The sequence below is a fragment of the Nansenia antarctica genome (assembly GCF_963989245.1).
Source record: "Nansenia antarctica genome assembly, chromosome: 9".
NCBI classification, from domain to species: Eukaryota; Metazoa; Chordata; class Actinopteri; order Argentiniformes; family Microstomatidae; genus Nansenia; species Nansenia antarctica.
The window spans coordinates 5,901,757-5,914,256 of record NC_137679.1 but is presented as its reverse complement, the minus strand read 5'-3'; the positions used below and the strand labels follow the sequence as shown (position 1 = coordinate 5,914,256).

At 48.6% G+C, this 12,500-nt stretch overlaps 1 protein-coding gene across 1 annotated transcript in view; it reads left to right on the top strand.

Annotated features, from left to right (window-relative positions):
• The window catches only part of cdh13 (cadherin 13, H-cadherin (heart)), a gene marked incomplete at both ends in the record, with an annotated part of 100,025 nt that overhangs the window by 81,098 nt on the left and 6,427 nt on the right, over positions 1-12,500 (top strand). The window contains one exon of the mRNA XM_080539168.1: positions 7,418-7,560. Coding sequence (XP_080395294.1) covers positions 7,418-7,560 — 143 coding nt within the window. The remainder of the gene's footprint in view (positions 1-7,417; positions 7,561-12,500) is intronic.

Below are 12,500 nucleotides of genomic sequence, written 5' to 3'. Positions count from 1 at the left end.
CTTTGAGAGCATCTCTTTTACAACATTCAGTGCATTCTCGTTACTGGCAGCAATAACCAAATCATCGACCCATATAATCATGATCACTTTCTCATGTTCCGTTTCTTTTGTATATACACAATGATCTGCAGGGTTTTGCACAAACTCATTCACCATTAGATAGTCGTGTAATAAATGGTTCCAATTTCGGCCAGACTGTTTTAGACCATACAGTGACTTCTCTAGTTTACACACCACTGTCTCTGTGCCAGATGTCTGCTCATAACCCTCTGGCTGTTCCATGTATATCTCACAATCTATCGGTGCATGAAGATAGGCAGTTTTGACATCCATTTGATGTAAAATCAAATTCTCCTGTGCTGCTTTTTGCATCAACACTCGAACACTGGTTAAATCGGCTGTGGGAGAAAAGGTCTCTTCATAGTCAACACCCCTTCTCTGACTGTAGCCTTTTGCAACATAGCGTGCTTTGTATTTTTCTGAACCATCTGCATTTTTCTTGATTGTATACACCCATCTACCCCCCACTGCAACTTTGCCCTGGGGTAAGTTAGTCAAAGTAAACGTACCATTCTCTCTCAATGATTGCATTTCGTCGTCCATAGCACTGACCCATTCTCTAGACTTGGGTGACTTCACTGCATCACTGTAGGTCAAAGGTACGTTACACAACATTTTGTAGCAGTAATCAATGTTTACCTGTGCCTGGTCCTGACTTCCTACTTCATAGACACGGTCCCCAAAATAATCAGGTCTCTTCCTCTCCCTGGGAGGATAGCGTGGAGACTCCTGTTTCTCCCTAGTCTGCACCTGTTCGGGCCTGGTCACAGGAATATGCTCTTCAGCTGTCTTTGGACTCGCGTCCCTTTGCTTAGTCGTGCTGGCCCTTTGTGGCACATCACAGTCCTCATCATCTATTGATATCTCAGTCTGTGTCTGCTGCTCACCCATCGTCTTTGGCATAAATCTGACCAGTCTGTGCTTCCTCACCTTTCCACTGTCAGGATAGAAAACCAGGTAAGCTGGGCTTTTCTTGTCATGCCCTACAAAGAAGCCCTTCTCACTCCTTGGGTCTAGCTTTTTCTTATCCTGTTTGTAGGCATAACACACCGTTCCAAACTTCTGCATCCTAGACATATTGGGACGTCTCCCTGTCAGCATCATGTAAGGTGTCTGTTTTGTGCGATTGTTAAAACACCTATTTCTCACTACAGATGCAGTCTGTACTGCATAAGGCCATAACACCTTGGGTAGCTTGCTCTCTAATAACATGCATCGAGCCATGTCAAAGAGAGTCCTAAACTGGCGTTCTGCAGTGCCATTCTGATGTGGCGAATATGGAGATGATGTCTCATGTCTGATACCATTTCTTCTCAGTAGCCCTTGGTACTCTTTCCCTGTAAATTCAGTACCATTATCTGACCTGATACGTCTGATCCTACCATACGGGGCGGTGTCAGCTATGAACTGCTCTGTCGCCTGTACAGTATCACTCTTGTGCTTAAGAAAGTAGAAAAACACAGTACTAGTATAGTCATCTGTGAACGAAAGTGCAAATCTATGTCCATCTATGGACACTGGGTCAATTGGACCCGCTAGGTCTGTGTGCACCAACTCTAGAGCATTTTTGGCCCTTCTATCAGGCTTCCTGTTGAAGCTCTGTACAAACTTTCCCCGAGTGCACACTTCACAGTTCAGGTTAGACTTATCAATTTTTCCCTTAATTGACATACCATCAACAACATTCTGGAGTTTCAGAACATCCTCAAAATTACAATGTCCTAGAATTTCATGCCATGTCTTTAGATCAAAACAGCTCTTACTTTGATCACATTGGTCATCCACTGTGGGCAAATAATATAGTCTATTATGCTCATGGATGTGAAATGCAGTACCGTCTCTGTGCTGTAGGATGTCTTCTCCTGTTCTGAAGATCACAGTTGCCCCAGTGTCTGTGGCTGCTCTCACCGAGAAGATGTCCTGGGGGAATGAGGGGATGTACAGCGCCCCTCGCAGCGTTGTAGTCAGTCGCCTCCCTCGGCTGTCCACCAAGCACACCTCCGCATCTCCTCTGCGCTCTGCGACCCCTTTGCTCCTCGTGCCGTCCGCCAGCTCCACGCAGTGCGTCTCGGCCTGGAAACCGTCATCGAACACCTTGAACCTGGCCAGGTCGGTGATAATATGCGCAGTCGCACCGGTGTCCACCATCAGGCCCCTCGTAACACTGCGTCCTGGCTTGTCCTTAGCCAGAAACGCGTAAGTGTTGTCATGACCACTCACTTGCTCGGACACCCCTCGCGCGTCGTCCTGGTCCGGTCTCCTTCTGCAGGCGGCTCCTTGATGTGTGGAGCTCCTACAGTGGTTACACCACACCTTGCGTCGACAGGTCCTTTTGATATGTCCCTTTTGGCCACATTTGTAGCACACAATGTCTGTTCGCTGTGCGCTCTGGCTACATGCGCTTTGGGCGTTCTGGGCACCCCGGTCAGACAGGGCTTGGGCTCGCATAACATTGTCCTCCGACGCCGTTACGCGTATTTTCTCCGTGTCCTCAAAACTCCTGAGCTTAGTTTTAAACACAGAAAAAGGCATGGTCTCGTCACTCTGTGTGACATGTATCGCAAAGGGTTTAAATGACTCGGGCAGTCCTTTCAATACCATAGCCACAAGTAGGCTATCACTCAAAGTCTCATCTGCATTCCTCAGTGCAGTTATTGCCCTTTCTGCACGAATGATATAGTCCGTCACTGTTTCACTGTTCGACTTTTGCAGTGTGGTCAACTCTGTATAGAGACTTATAACCCTTGGCTTCCCTGAACCCGCATAATAATTGCGCAATATCTCTAGGGCTTTTCGTCCGTCATCTGGTGCGTCTCGCATTATGAGCGACAAACTTTTGTCATCTAGAAACTGAATGAGCTCTGCGTAAATCTCTGCATTCTTCTCCTCATCTTCTCTCAACTCCTGAGCCGAAGCTGTTAAGGGAAGGTCTGTTTTGAGAGTGTCTTTCAGTTTCTGTAGCCGGAGATGGCCCATGAACTTTGTTTCCCACAGTTCGTACCTTTCCTCATCTCCGTCAAACGCTAGTCGAGACCAACGCGAACTTCTTTCCGATTGTCTCGCCATGGTAGCACTCTGGGCCCATAACCTGTTAAACGTTGGTTATTGCGTATTGGCTAAGACCATAACGATCGGACTACACACTGAACGGAGGAATCATACGCTGTCAGACAGGGTTCATGTTATCAAGGAAGCAACTTTTATTGTGGGAATGGTCACATATATAGGATCAGCTGGCTCAATCATTCATGTCACACAGCTGGTGTCAATCAACCAATTATGCCCCACTCACACTGGGATAGGGATGACTGGAGAGCACACTCATGTCAACACTGTGTGTGTGTGTGTGTGTCTATATGTCTGTGTGTGTGTGTGTGTGTCTATATGTGTGTGTGTGTGTGTGTATGTGTGTGTGGGCTAGTAAATCAGTGAGCTGTGACATGAACACAGAAGCCCTCGAGCCATCCAATCACAAGACACTTCCCATAATGCACTGCTGTCTGAGAGGCCACATTAGTCGGCTCACACTCCTGAGTCGTTTCCACGACGACACCAAATGTGTTACCTGAGTTCATCCACACATACAGACACACGCACACACACACAGACGTGGCTATCAATACCTCCCTGAGAATAATAACTGGATGCTTGAAGCCTACCCCTGTGTCCCTCTTGCCAGTCCTCGCGGGAATAGCACCGGCCGGCCTCCGACGGGAGGCTGCCACCCTCGCCCTGGCCAGGAAGGCACAAAAGCATGACTGGCACATCCTGCACAACACCACCATAACACCAGCACCTCCAAGCCGACTCAAGACCCGCCACCCTTACAACAAGGCAGCACAAGCCATGCTCAACTCCACCTCTGAGGACATCTCCAGAGATGCATGGTTGGCAGCAGCTTGGAAGCAGGAGTGGGAGTCAGCCGGGCCCTCCCGAATCCACCGCTACATCTGGGACCCAGGAGATGGCGCCATTGGAGGAGACGACCTACCACGCCGGCCAGGGTTTCCGTTAGAAAAGTTTGCCGTCGGACATCGTGTCCGGGAAGAATTCGATTTACCGGACAAACGTGATCTATTCCGGTCATCATATTAAAATATAATAATTTAAAAAAAAATCTAAATCATATTTTTTTTTTTCAAATCTAATATAGCTGTTTGTCGCGGTGATTACTGTTGTGTAGCGGCCTATATATGCCATTTAATGTATATTTCTCATCCGATACGATTAGATGCGAGCTATATAATATATAATAATATAACATGATTTGACACATGCGCGCTATGCCATGCGTCAAATCCAGCGCTGAACGGGTCCAGCGCTGAACGGGCGCCTCACTGGGAACTGAACAGACAGCATCGATCAATGAACGGACTCCACATTACGTTAACTGAAGTTTGTTAAATTGTTTGGGATTAATGTGAGTTTTCTATTTTCTCTTTCCAGTTTTACCCTTTTTTTTAAATCAATAAAACAACGTCATTTCTATAACCAGGTCTCGCTGGTTGGGAAGGCATTTCGTTTAGCTCGGGAGTATGACAATGGGGAGAACATAACTGTTTATTGAGAAACAATTGATAGGCAGTCTGGGATACGTATATAAAGAAATACCACAATGTCTAGATGTATAACATTTTATTGAACAGTAACAGTGCAAGCATGTAGGCTTCTGGCGTGACACGGCTAGCCTAATTTCCGTTCATATGCCTTTTATCAGATAAAATAAAATAGAATAAAACTCTTTGAAAATAAATAGGCTTTAAATTAACTTGCAATGCGTATGTATAGGCTCATTTCCGTTCGATGTTACAGCCTAGGCCTATCGCCTATGCCTTTTCTCAGATAGATAGGGGATAGCCTTAAATAAAATAGCCTAGAGTAAAAACTCTGAAAATAACAATGGCTGCTCATATATTTCAGCTACTTATTAGGCCTACGTCGCTTTTTGGCAGCATTGAAGCGTGCAGCTGCGGACTTGAAATCAAAGCTGCAAAGTGTCTCTCCGCAACTTGCAATGCGCATTAGCCGTGTGACCTTGCCCTCCCCAAGGCAACTTCGGTCCGCAGTTTTAATTCGGTTCTGCAGAGAGAATCCTCTCTCTGCAGGCACACTGGAGACGGGAATCAAGCAGGCTATCTTGGCCAGTGTGGCCCACACTGGGTAAATTTCGCTGAAGTCTCGGATGAGGACTTCGCAGGCTGTTGAGAAACGCAAGCCCCCATAACCACGAAGCGCTGTCATGACACCGATGGCATCTCGTTGCACGTTTGTGGCATCGATGACCGGGGCTGTGGCTGGTGCTGAGTCATCATCGCTGGTCATTTCTTGGCCAAAATGACCAATGATGGTCTGGATGGCCGGTTTAGCATATTCTTCAAGCGCTGAGGGGACGGAATCAGTGATGGCCTATTTTTTTTTTTGACAAAATGACATCAACAGCCAGATTAACTGAAAAGTAGGAAGGTTTAAATGTTATCCTGTTGTTTTCATCATTGTTGTCAGCCACCGCGGCCTCCATCTCTTCAGAGTCAGACTTCTCCTCAGGCTCAGACTCATTGTTGCTTGGCTTCATGAAATAATTGCTAAGCTTACTTTGTTTTGCCATCTTTCCATTAATTTAATCGCTCGCTATGGTGCACTTTGAGCTGCAACGTTTGCGTATTACTATGGTGGACGGGTTGGCAGGGTTGCCAGATAGGCATGGGTTACCGCCGAATGGGCTACTGTGTTTAAGCGGTAATAGACTGGTTAAGCTGTAATCCCATCTGGCATCAATCCCATGTGGCACCTGTGCGCTGTTTCGCATAGGCCGGCCTACACATTAGGAGTCATCATCATGCCGGTGTCAAATCATATCATAATAAAAGAAATACATAGCCTATATATTCGTCTTTTTTTAAATAGAAGGAATCAGAATGTGAACTTTAGCGAATTGTATTCAAAGGGAATTATTTTCACCGGACAATATGTCCGACGACTTTTCAATTTGTCGGACTTCAACAAATTTTACCGGACAAAGACCGGTAATTACCGGTTAACGGAAACCCAGACGCCGGCAATGGACCACACTGAACCGTCTACGAACTGGTGTCGGTCGCTTTAAAACATCAATGAAGGCGTGGGGCCTGGCGGCATGCGAGTGCGGTGACCCAGAGCAGACCGCCGACCACATAATCACCATCTGCCCCTTATATAGACCACCCTCAGAAGCCAGCCTCTTCGACCTAGAACCAGAGATGCGGGCATGGCTACGCGACACCGAGTTGGACCTCTGACGTTACACGAAAGAAGACACACAGACACACAGACACACACACACACACACACACACACACACAGACACACACAGACACACACACACACACACAGACACACACAGACACACACACACACACACACACACACACACAGACACACACACACACACACAGACACACACCATTACACATGATGGATACTGTCGTCTCTACGTCCTTCACGGAGAGAGAAAAGACATTCCTCACCCCAGTGTGTGTGTGTGTGTGTGTGTGTGTGTGTGTGTGTGTGTGTGTGTGGTGGTCGTTCCATCACTATAAGATGTGACAGAATATAAAAGAAGACACATTAAACATGACTGGCCACTGTTACCAACACACCATTCTTACGACATACAACCATGTTCATACAATAGAACTGCTAATACAATGACAAATGGTCTCATCTCTCAGAACCTCCCACCTCGTCATTCTGACAGAGAAATGTCAGGTCAGAGGTGTGGACACTTCTATAGTGTGGGCCTGCATGCTTTCCACATGAACATGGTGTACTGTACTTGTTGAAATCATCCTGTATACACATACTGCACAGAGAGAAGTAGGCTAGTGGAATCATTTCAATCCACAGTTTTATTCTACAGCAAATCTACACATCAGCAACATTCCCCAGCATACAGCTTACAGCTTCCATAGCTGCATCCATTAACTAAGCGTTAAGGCAGAGGTTGTACAGTTTCCCTTTTTTACATTTATTTTTATTGTATTTTATCTTTACCTTTTCTTTTTACTGGTTTCCCTACTTTTATATTCATTCTATGCTTGTATATGTTTTTATATTCACTTTATGTTCTTATTCCTGTTGTAAAGCTAGCTAGCTAACAAGCTAGCTAACAAGCTAACACCTGTGTGGCTAGTGTAGTAATCGTACACACACACACACACACACAATAACGTACGTACACAACAAACAAAACCAAGCCATGTCAGCTCTCTCTAACAGGCTATCACCTCTGTGTGTGTGTGTGTGTGTGTGTGTGTGTGTGTGTGTGTGTGTGTGTGTGTGTGTGTGTGTGTGTGTGTGTGTGTGTGTGTGTGGGAGGCAGGTTCGGGGTGCTGAGGGACCTGGCGGGGTGGCTCAGTGTGAACCCTGTGAAGGGGACGGTCAACACCTCCTCCCCCCTGGACCGGGAGTCTCCTCACGTCCACCACAACACCTACACCGCCCTCTTCATCGCCACGGACAACGGTGAGACTCACACACACACACACACACACACACACACACACACACACACACACACAGTGACTCACACACACACACACACGCACCCACACGCCCTCTTCATCGCCACGGACAACGGTGAGACACACACACACACACACTGATGCATACACACACACACACCGCTGATGCATACACACACACACACGCACACACACACATCGATGCATACACATACACACACACACATCGATGCATACACACACACACACATACACACATACACACACATACACACACATGGATGCATACACACCAGTCCCCCCCCTGGACCCCCTGGTCTGTCCCAGGGTCAGAGATAACTGCAGTAGAAGAAAGGAACGTTGGTTCCATGTTAAATGTGTCACAGCTGCTGAGCTGCTAAATGTCTCTGTTGGGCTTCTGACCCAAACTCAGAGTGTCTGTTCATTATCCTCACCTGGCTCAGAGACACTGTCATTAACCTGCTGACTATGAGAGGGAGGGAGGGAGGGAGAGGAGAGTAGAGCAGAGGAGAAGAAAGGAGAAGAGAGGAGAGGAGAAGAGAGGAGAGGAGAGGAGAGGAGAGGAGAGTGTGTGTGTGTGTGTGTGTGTGTGTGTGTGTGTGTGTGTGTGTGTGTGTGGACTAACACAGGCTCCTAACAGAGTATTGATCTGCCACATGTCTTTGTCTGCAAGAGTGAGAGAGAGAGAGAGAGAGAGAGAGAGAGAGAGAGGGGGGGGGTGGAGAGAGAGAGAGAGAGAGAGAGGGGGGGGGGTGGAGAGAGAGAGAGAGAGAGAGGGAGAGAGAGAGAGGGGGGGTGGATGAGAGAGAGGGAGAGAGAGAGAGAGGGGGGGGTGGAGAGAGAGAGAGAGAGGGAGAGAGAGAGAGAGGGGGGGTGGAGGAGAGAGAGGGAGAGAGAGAGAGAGGGGGGGGTGGAGAGAGAGAGAGAGAGGGAGAGAGAGAGGGGGGGAAGAGGTGGAGAAAGCATTCTTAGCAAAAAGTGAAAAGAAAATGTGATGATTTGAACAAAAAGGGCAAAGAGAGGTGGAGGGTGAGGGAGGAGGAGGGAGGAGAGGGGGATGGAGGAGAGGAGAGAATAGAGGAGGTAGAGAGATGATGAGAGGATGGGGAGAAGAGAGGAGGGAAGAGGAGAGAGGAAGTAGAGAGATGATGAGAGGATGGGGAGAAGAGAGGAGAGAGAAGTAGAGATATAGAGAGATGATGAGAAGATGGGGAGAAGAGAGGAGGAGAGGGAGAGAGAGAGATGATGAGAAGTGAGGAGGAGAGAGAAGTAGAGAGATGATGCAAAGATGTAGAAAGATGATGAAAAGATGGGGAGAAGAGAGGAGGAGAGAGAGATAGAGAGATGATGAGAAGAGAGGAGGACAGAGGAGGGAGAGGTAGATATGATGAGAAGATGGGGAGAAGAGAGGAGGGAGAGGTAGAGAGATGAAGAGGAGAGGAGGAGAGAGAGAGAGGTGATTAGGGTGCTGTTCCGGTAGCTGCCTCCAGGGGTCAGAGGTCACATGGCTGACAGGAAGTGGAATGAAGGAGGGAAGGAAAGCCTCGGCTCCCAACTTCCTGTTAGACCCACAGAGGAGTTGCCAGGTAGGCCAGGGGCTGATCCAGCGTTGGGAGCGGAGTTGCCAGGTAGGGGAGTGGTTGTTTCAGCGTTGGGAGAGGAGTTGCCAGGTTGGGGAGTGGTTGTTTCAGTGTTGGGAGAGGAGTTGCCAGGTTGAGGAGTTGCCAGGCTGGTTGTTTGAGTCACTTCACACAGATTCTACTGATCAGAGAGAGAGAGAGACAGAGAGAGAGAGAGAGAGAGACAGAGAGAGAGAGAGAGAGAGAGAGAGATAGAGAGACAGAGAGAGAGAGAGAGACAGAGAGAGAGAGAGAGACAGAGAGAGAGAGAGAGACAGAGAGAGAGAGAGAGAGAGAGACAGAGAGAGACAGAGAGAGACAGAGAGAGAGAGAGAGACAGAGAGAGGGAGAGACCGAGAGAGAGACAGAGAGAGAGACAGAGAGATAGAGAGACAGAGAGAGAGAGACAGAGAGAGAGAGATAGAGAGAAAGAGAGATAGAGAGAGAGAGAGATAGAGAGAGAGAGATAGAGAGACAGAGAGAGAGAGAGAGATAGAGAGACAGAGACAGAGAGAGACAGACAGACAGAGACAGAGAGAGAGAGAGAGATAGAGACAGAGAGAGACAGAGAGACAGAGAGAGAGGGAGAGAGAGAGAGGGTGGGAGGGTGGAGAAAGAGAGTAGGAGGAAGAGATAGTAAATAATTGCTACATCACATTAAACGAGTGTAAGAGATCACATCTTAGGCTTGGGTTCCTGACATTGCAGCACAAGACAATAAGGCAACAGACAAGATAAGTCCAGATAAAATAGTGACAATATAAAAAAAACATAAAAGACATAAGTGAGACAATCAGACAAGTCGCAAGTGTGGGAGACCAATAAGACAAATAAGACAGGATACAATTAGCAGTACAATTAGTAAAACAAAATAAGAAATAGTTGTAGTTGTATAGATGTAGTAGAATATCAATAGTATTGCACTCGGTGGCAGTGGGTGTGAGAGGTAGTATTGAGTAAAGTGACTGTGTGCTTAAGGTTAGGTGAAGTTAGGTAGTCTGTTTGCTTGGGGTGTGCCTGGGGATGATAGTCAATTGTCTACAGTGGGCTTGTTCATGAGCCTGATCGCCTGGGGGAAGGGGGGGCGTGGCTGGGGTCTAACAGACTGTGGTTGGGGGGGCTGGGGTCTAACAGACTGTGGTTGGGGTGGCTGGGGTCTAACAGACTGTGGTTGGGGTGGCTGGGGTCTAACAGACTGTGGTTGGGGGGGCTGGGGTCTAACAGACTGTGGTTGGGGTGTCTGGGGTCTAACAGACTGTGGTTGGGGTGTCTGGGGTCTAACAGACTGTGGTTGGGGGGGCTGGGGTCTAACAGACTGTGGTTGGGGGGGCTGGGGTCTAACAGACTGTGGTTGGGGTGGCTGGGGTCTAACAGACTGTGGTTGGGGGGGCTGGGGTCTAACAGACTGTGGTTGGGGGGGCTGGGGTCTAACAGACTGTGGTTGGGGTGGCTGGGGTCTAACAGGCTGTGGTTTGGGGGGCTGGGGTCTAACAGACTGTGATTGGGGTGGCTGGGGTCTAACAGACTGTGGTTGGGGTGGCTGGGGTCTAACAGACTGTGGTTGGGGGGCTGGGGTCTAACAGGCTGTGGTTGGGGTGGCTGGGTTCTAACAGACTGTGGTTGGGGGGGCTGGGGTCTAACAGACTGTGGTTGGGGTGGCTGGGGTCTAACAGGCTGTGGTTGGGGTGGCTGGGGTCTAACAGACTGTGTTTGGGGTGGCTGGGGTCTAACAGACTGTGTTTGGGGTGGCTGGGGTCTAACAGGCTGTGGTTGGGGTGGCTGGGGTCTAACAGACTGTGGTTGGGGTGGCTGGGGTCTAACAGACTGTGGTTGGGGTGGCTGGGGTCTAACAGACTGTGGTTGGGGGGGCTGGGGTCTAACAGACTGTGGTTGGGGTGGCTGGGGTCTAACAGACTGTGGTTGGGGGGGCTGGGGTCTAACAGACTGTGATTGGGGTGGCTGGGGTCTAACAGACTGTGGTTGGGGTGGCTGGGGTCTAACAGACTGTGGTTGGGGGGGCTGGGGTCTAACAGACTGTGGTTGGGGGGGCTGGGGTCTAACAGACTGTGGTTGGGGTGGCTGGGGTCTAACAGGTTGTGGTTGGGGTGGCAGGGATCTTTGCTGATACACCGTTTGTTGTGTATATCCTGTAGGGGGGGAAGCTCACATCCACTGATGCGCTCGGCTGTCCGCACCACCCTCTGTAGCGCTCTGTGGTTGAGGGCAGGTCAGTCAGATGCTCTCAGTTGTCTCTCTGTAGAAGACTCTCAGTTGTCTCTCTGTAGAAGACTCTCAGTTGGGCCTCTGTAGAAGGCTCTCAGTTGTCTCTCTGTAGAAGGCTCTCAGTTGTCTCTCTGTAGAAGGCTCTCAGTTGGGCCTCTGTAGAAGACTCTCAGTTGTCTCTCTGTAGAAGACTCTCAGTTGGGCCTCTGTAGAAGGCTCTCAGTTGTCTCTCTGTAGAAGACTCTCAGTTGTCTCTCTGTAGAAGGCTCTCAGTTGTCTCTCTGTAGAAGACTCTCAGTTGTCTCTCTGTAGAAGGCTCTCAGTTGTCTCTCTGTAGAAGACTCTCAGTTGTCTCTCTGTAGAAGACTCTCAGTTGTCTCTCTGTAGAAGACTCTCAGTTGTCTCTCTGTAGAAGACTCTCAGTTGTCTCTCTGTAGAAGCCCACAGGGTCTTGGACTCTGTGCCAAACTTCTTCAGCCGCCTTAATTTATTTATTTCTTCAGCTGCCTGAGGTGAGAGAGGCGCTGCTGTGCCTTTATCACCACCTGGCTGGTGAGCTGGTCCCTGGTGAGGTCACTGGAGATGTGGAGGTAGAGGAAGATAAAACAGAAGAGAGAGAGAGAGAGAGAGAGAGAGAGAGAGAGAGAGAGAGAGAGAGAGAGAGGGAGGGAGGGAGAGAGACAAGGAGAGAGAGGGAGGGAGAGAGGGAGGGAGAATCAGAGAGAAAGATCTAGGGAGTGAGGACGGAGGAAGGGAGAGAGAGAGAGAAGGAGAGAGGGAGGGGGGGGAAGGAGAGAGAGAGAGAGACAACGAGAGACAAGGAGAGAGAGGGAGGGAGGGAGGGACAGAGAGGGAGAGAGAGAGGGAGAGGTTAATGAGAGACACATGGCTCTTTTGTCTCATGATCATTAGTGATGCATCTCTCTCTCTGTCAATTCAATTCAATTCAACAGGCTTTATTGGCATGACGTTTTACAAGTGTTGCCAAAGCACAATCACAGATATGACGAACAACAACGTAACAACATAATATCAATGACATGAAAAAATAAATAAAAATAATATAAATAAAATAAAG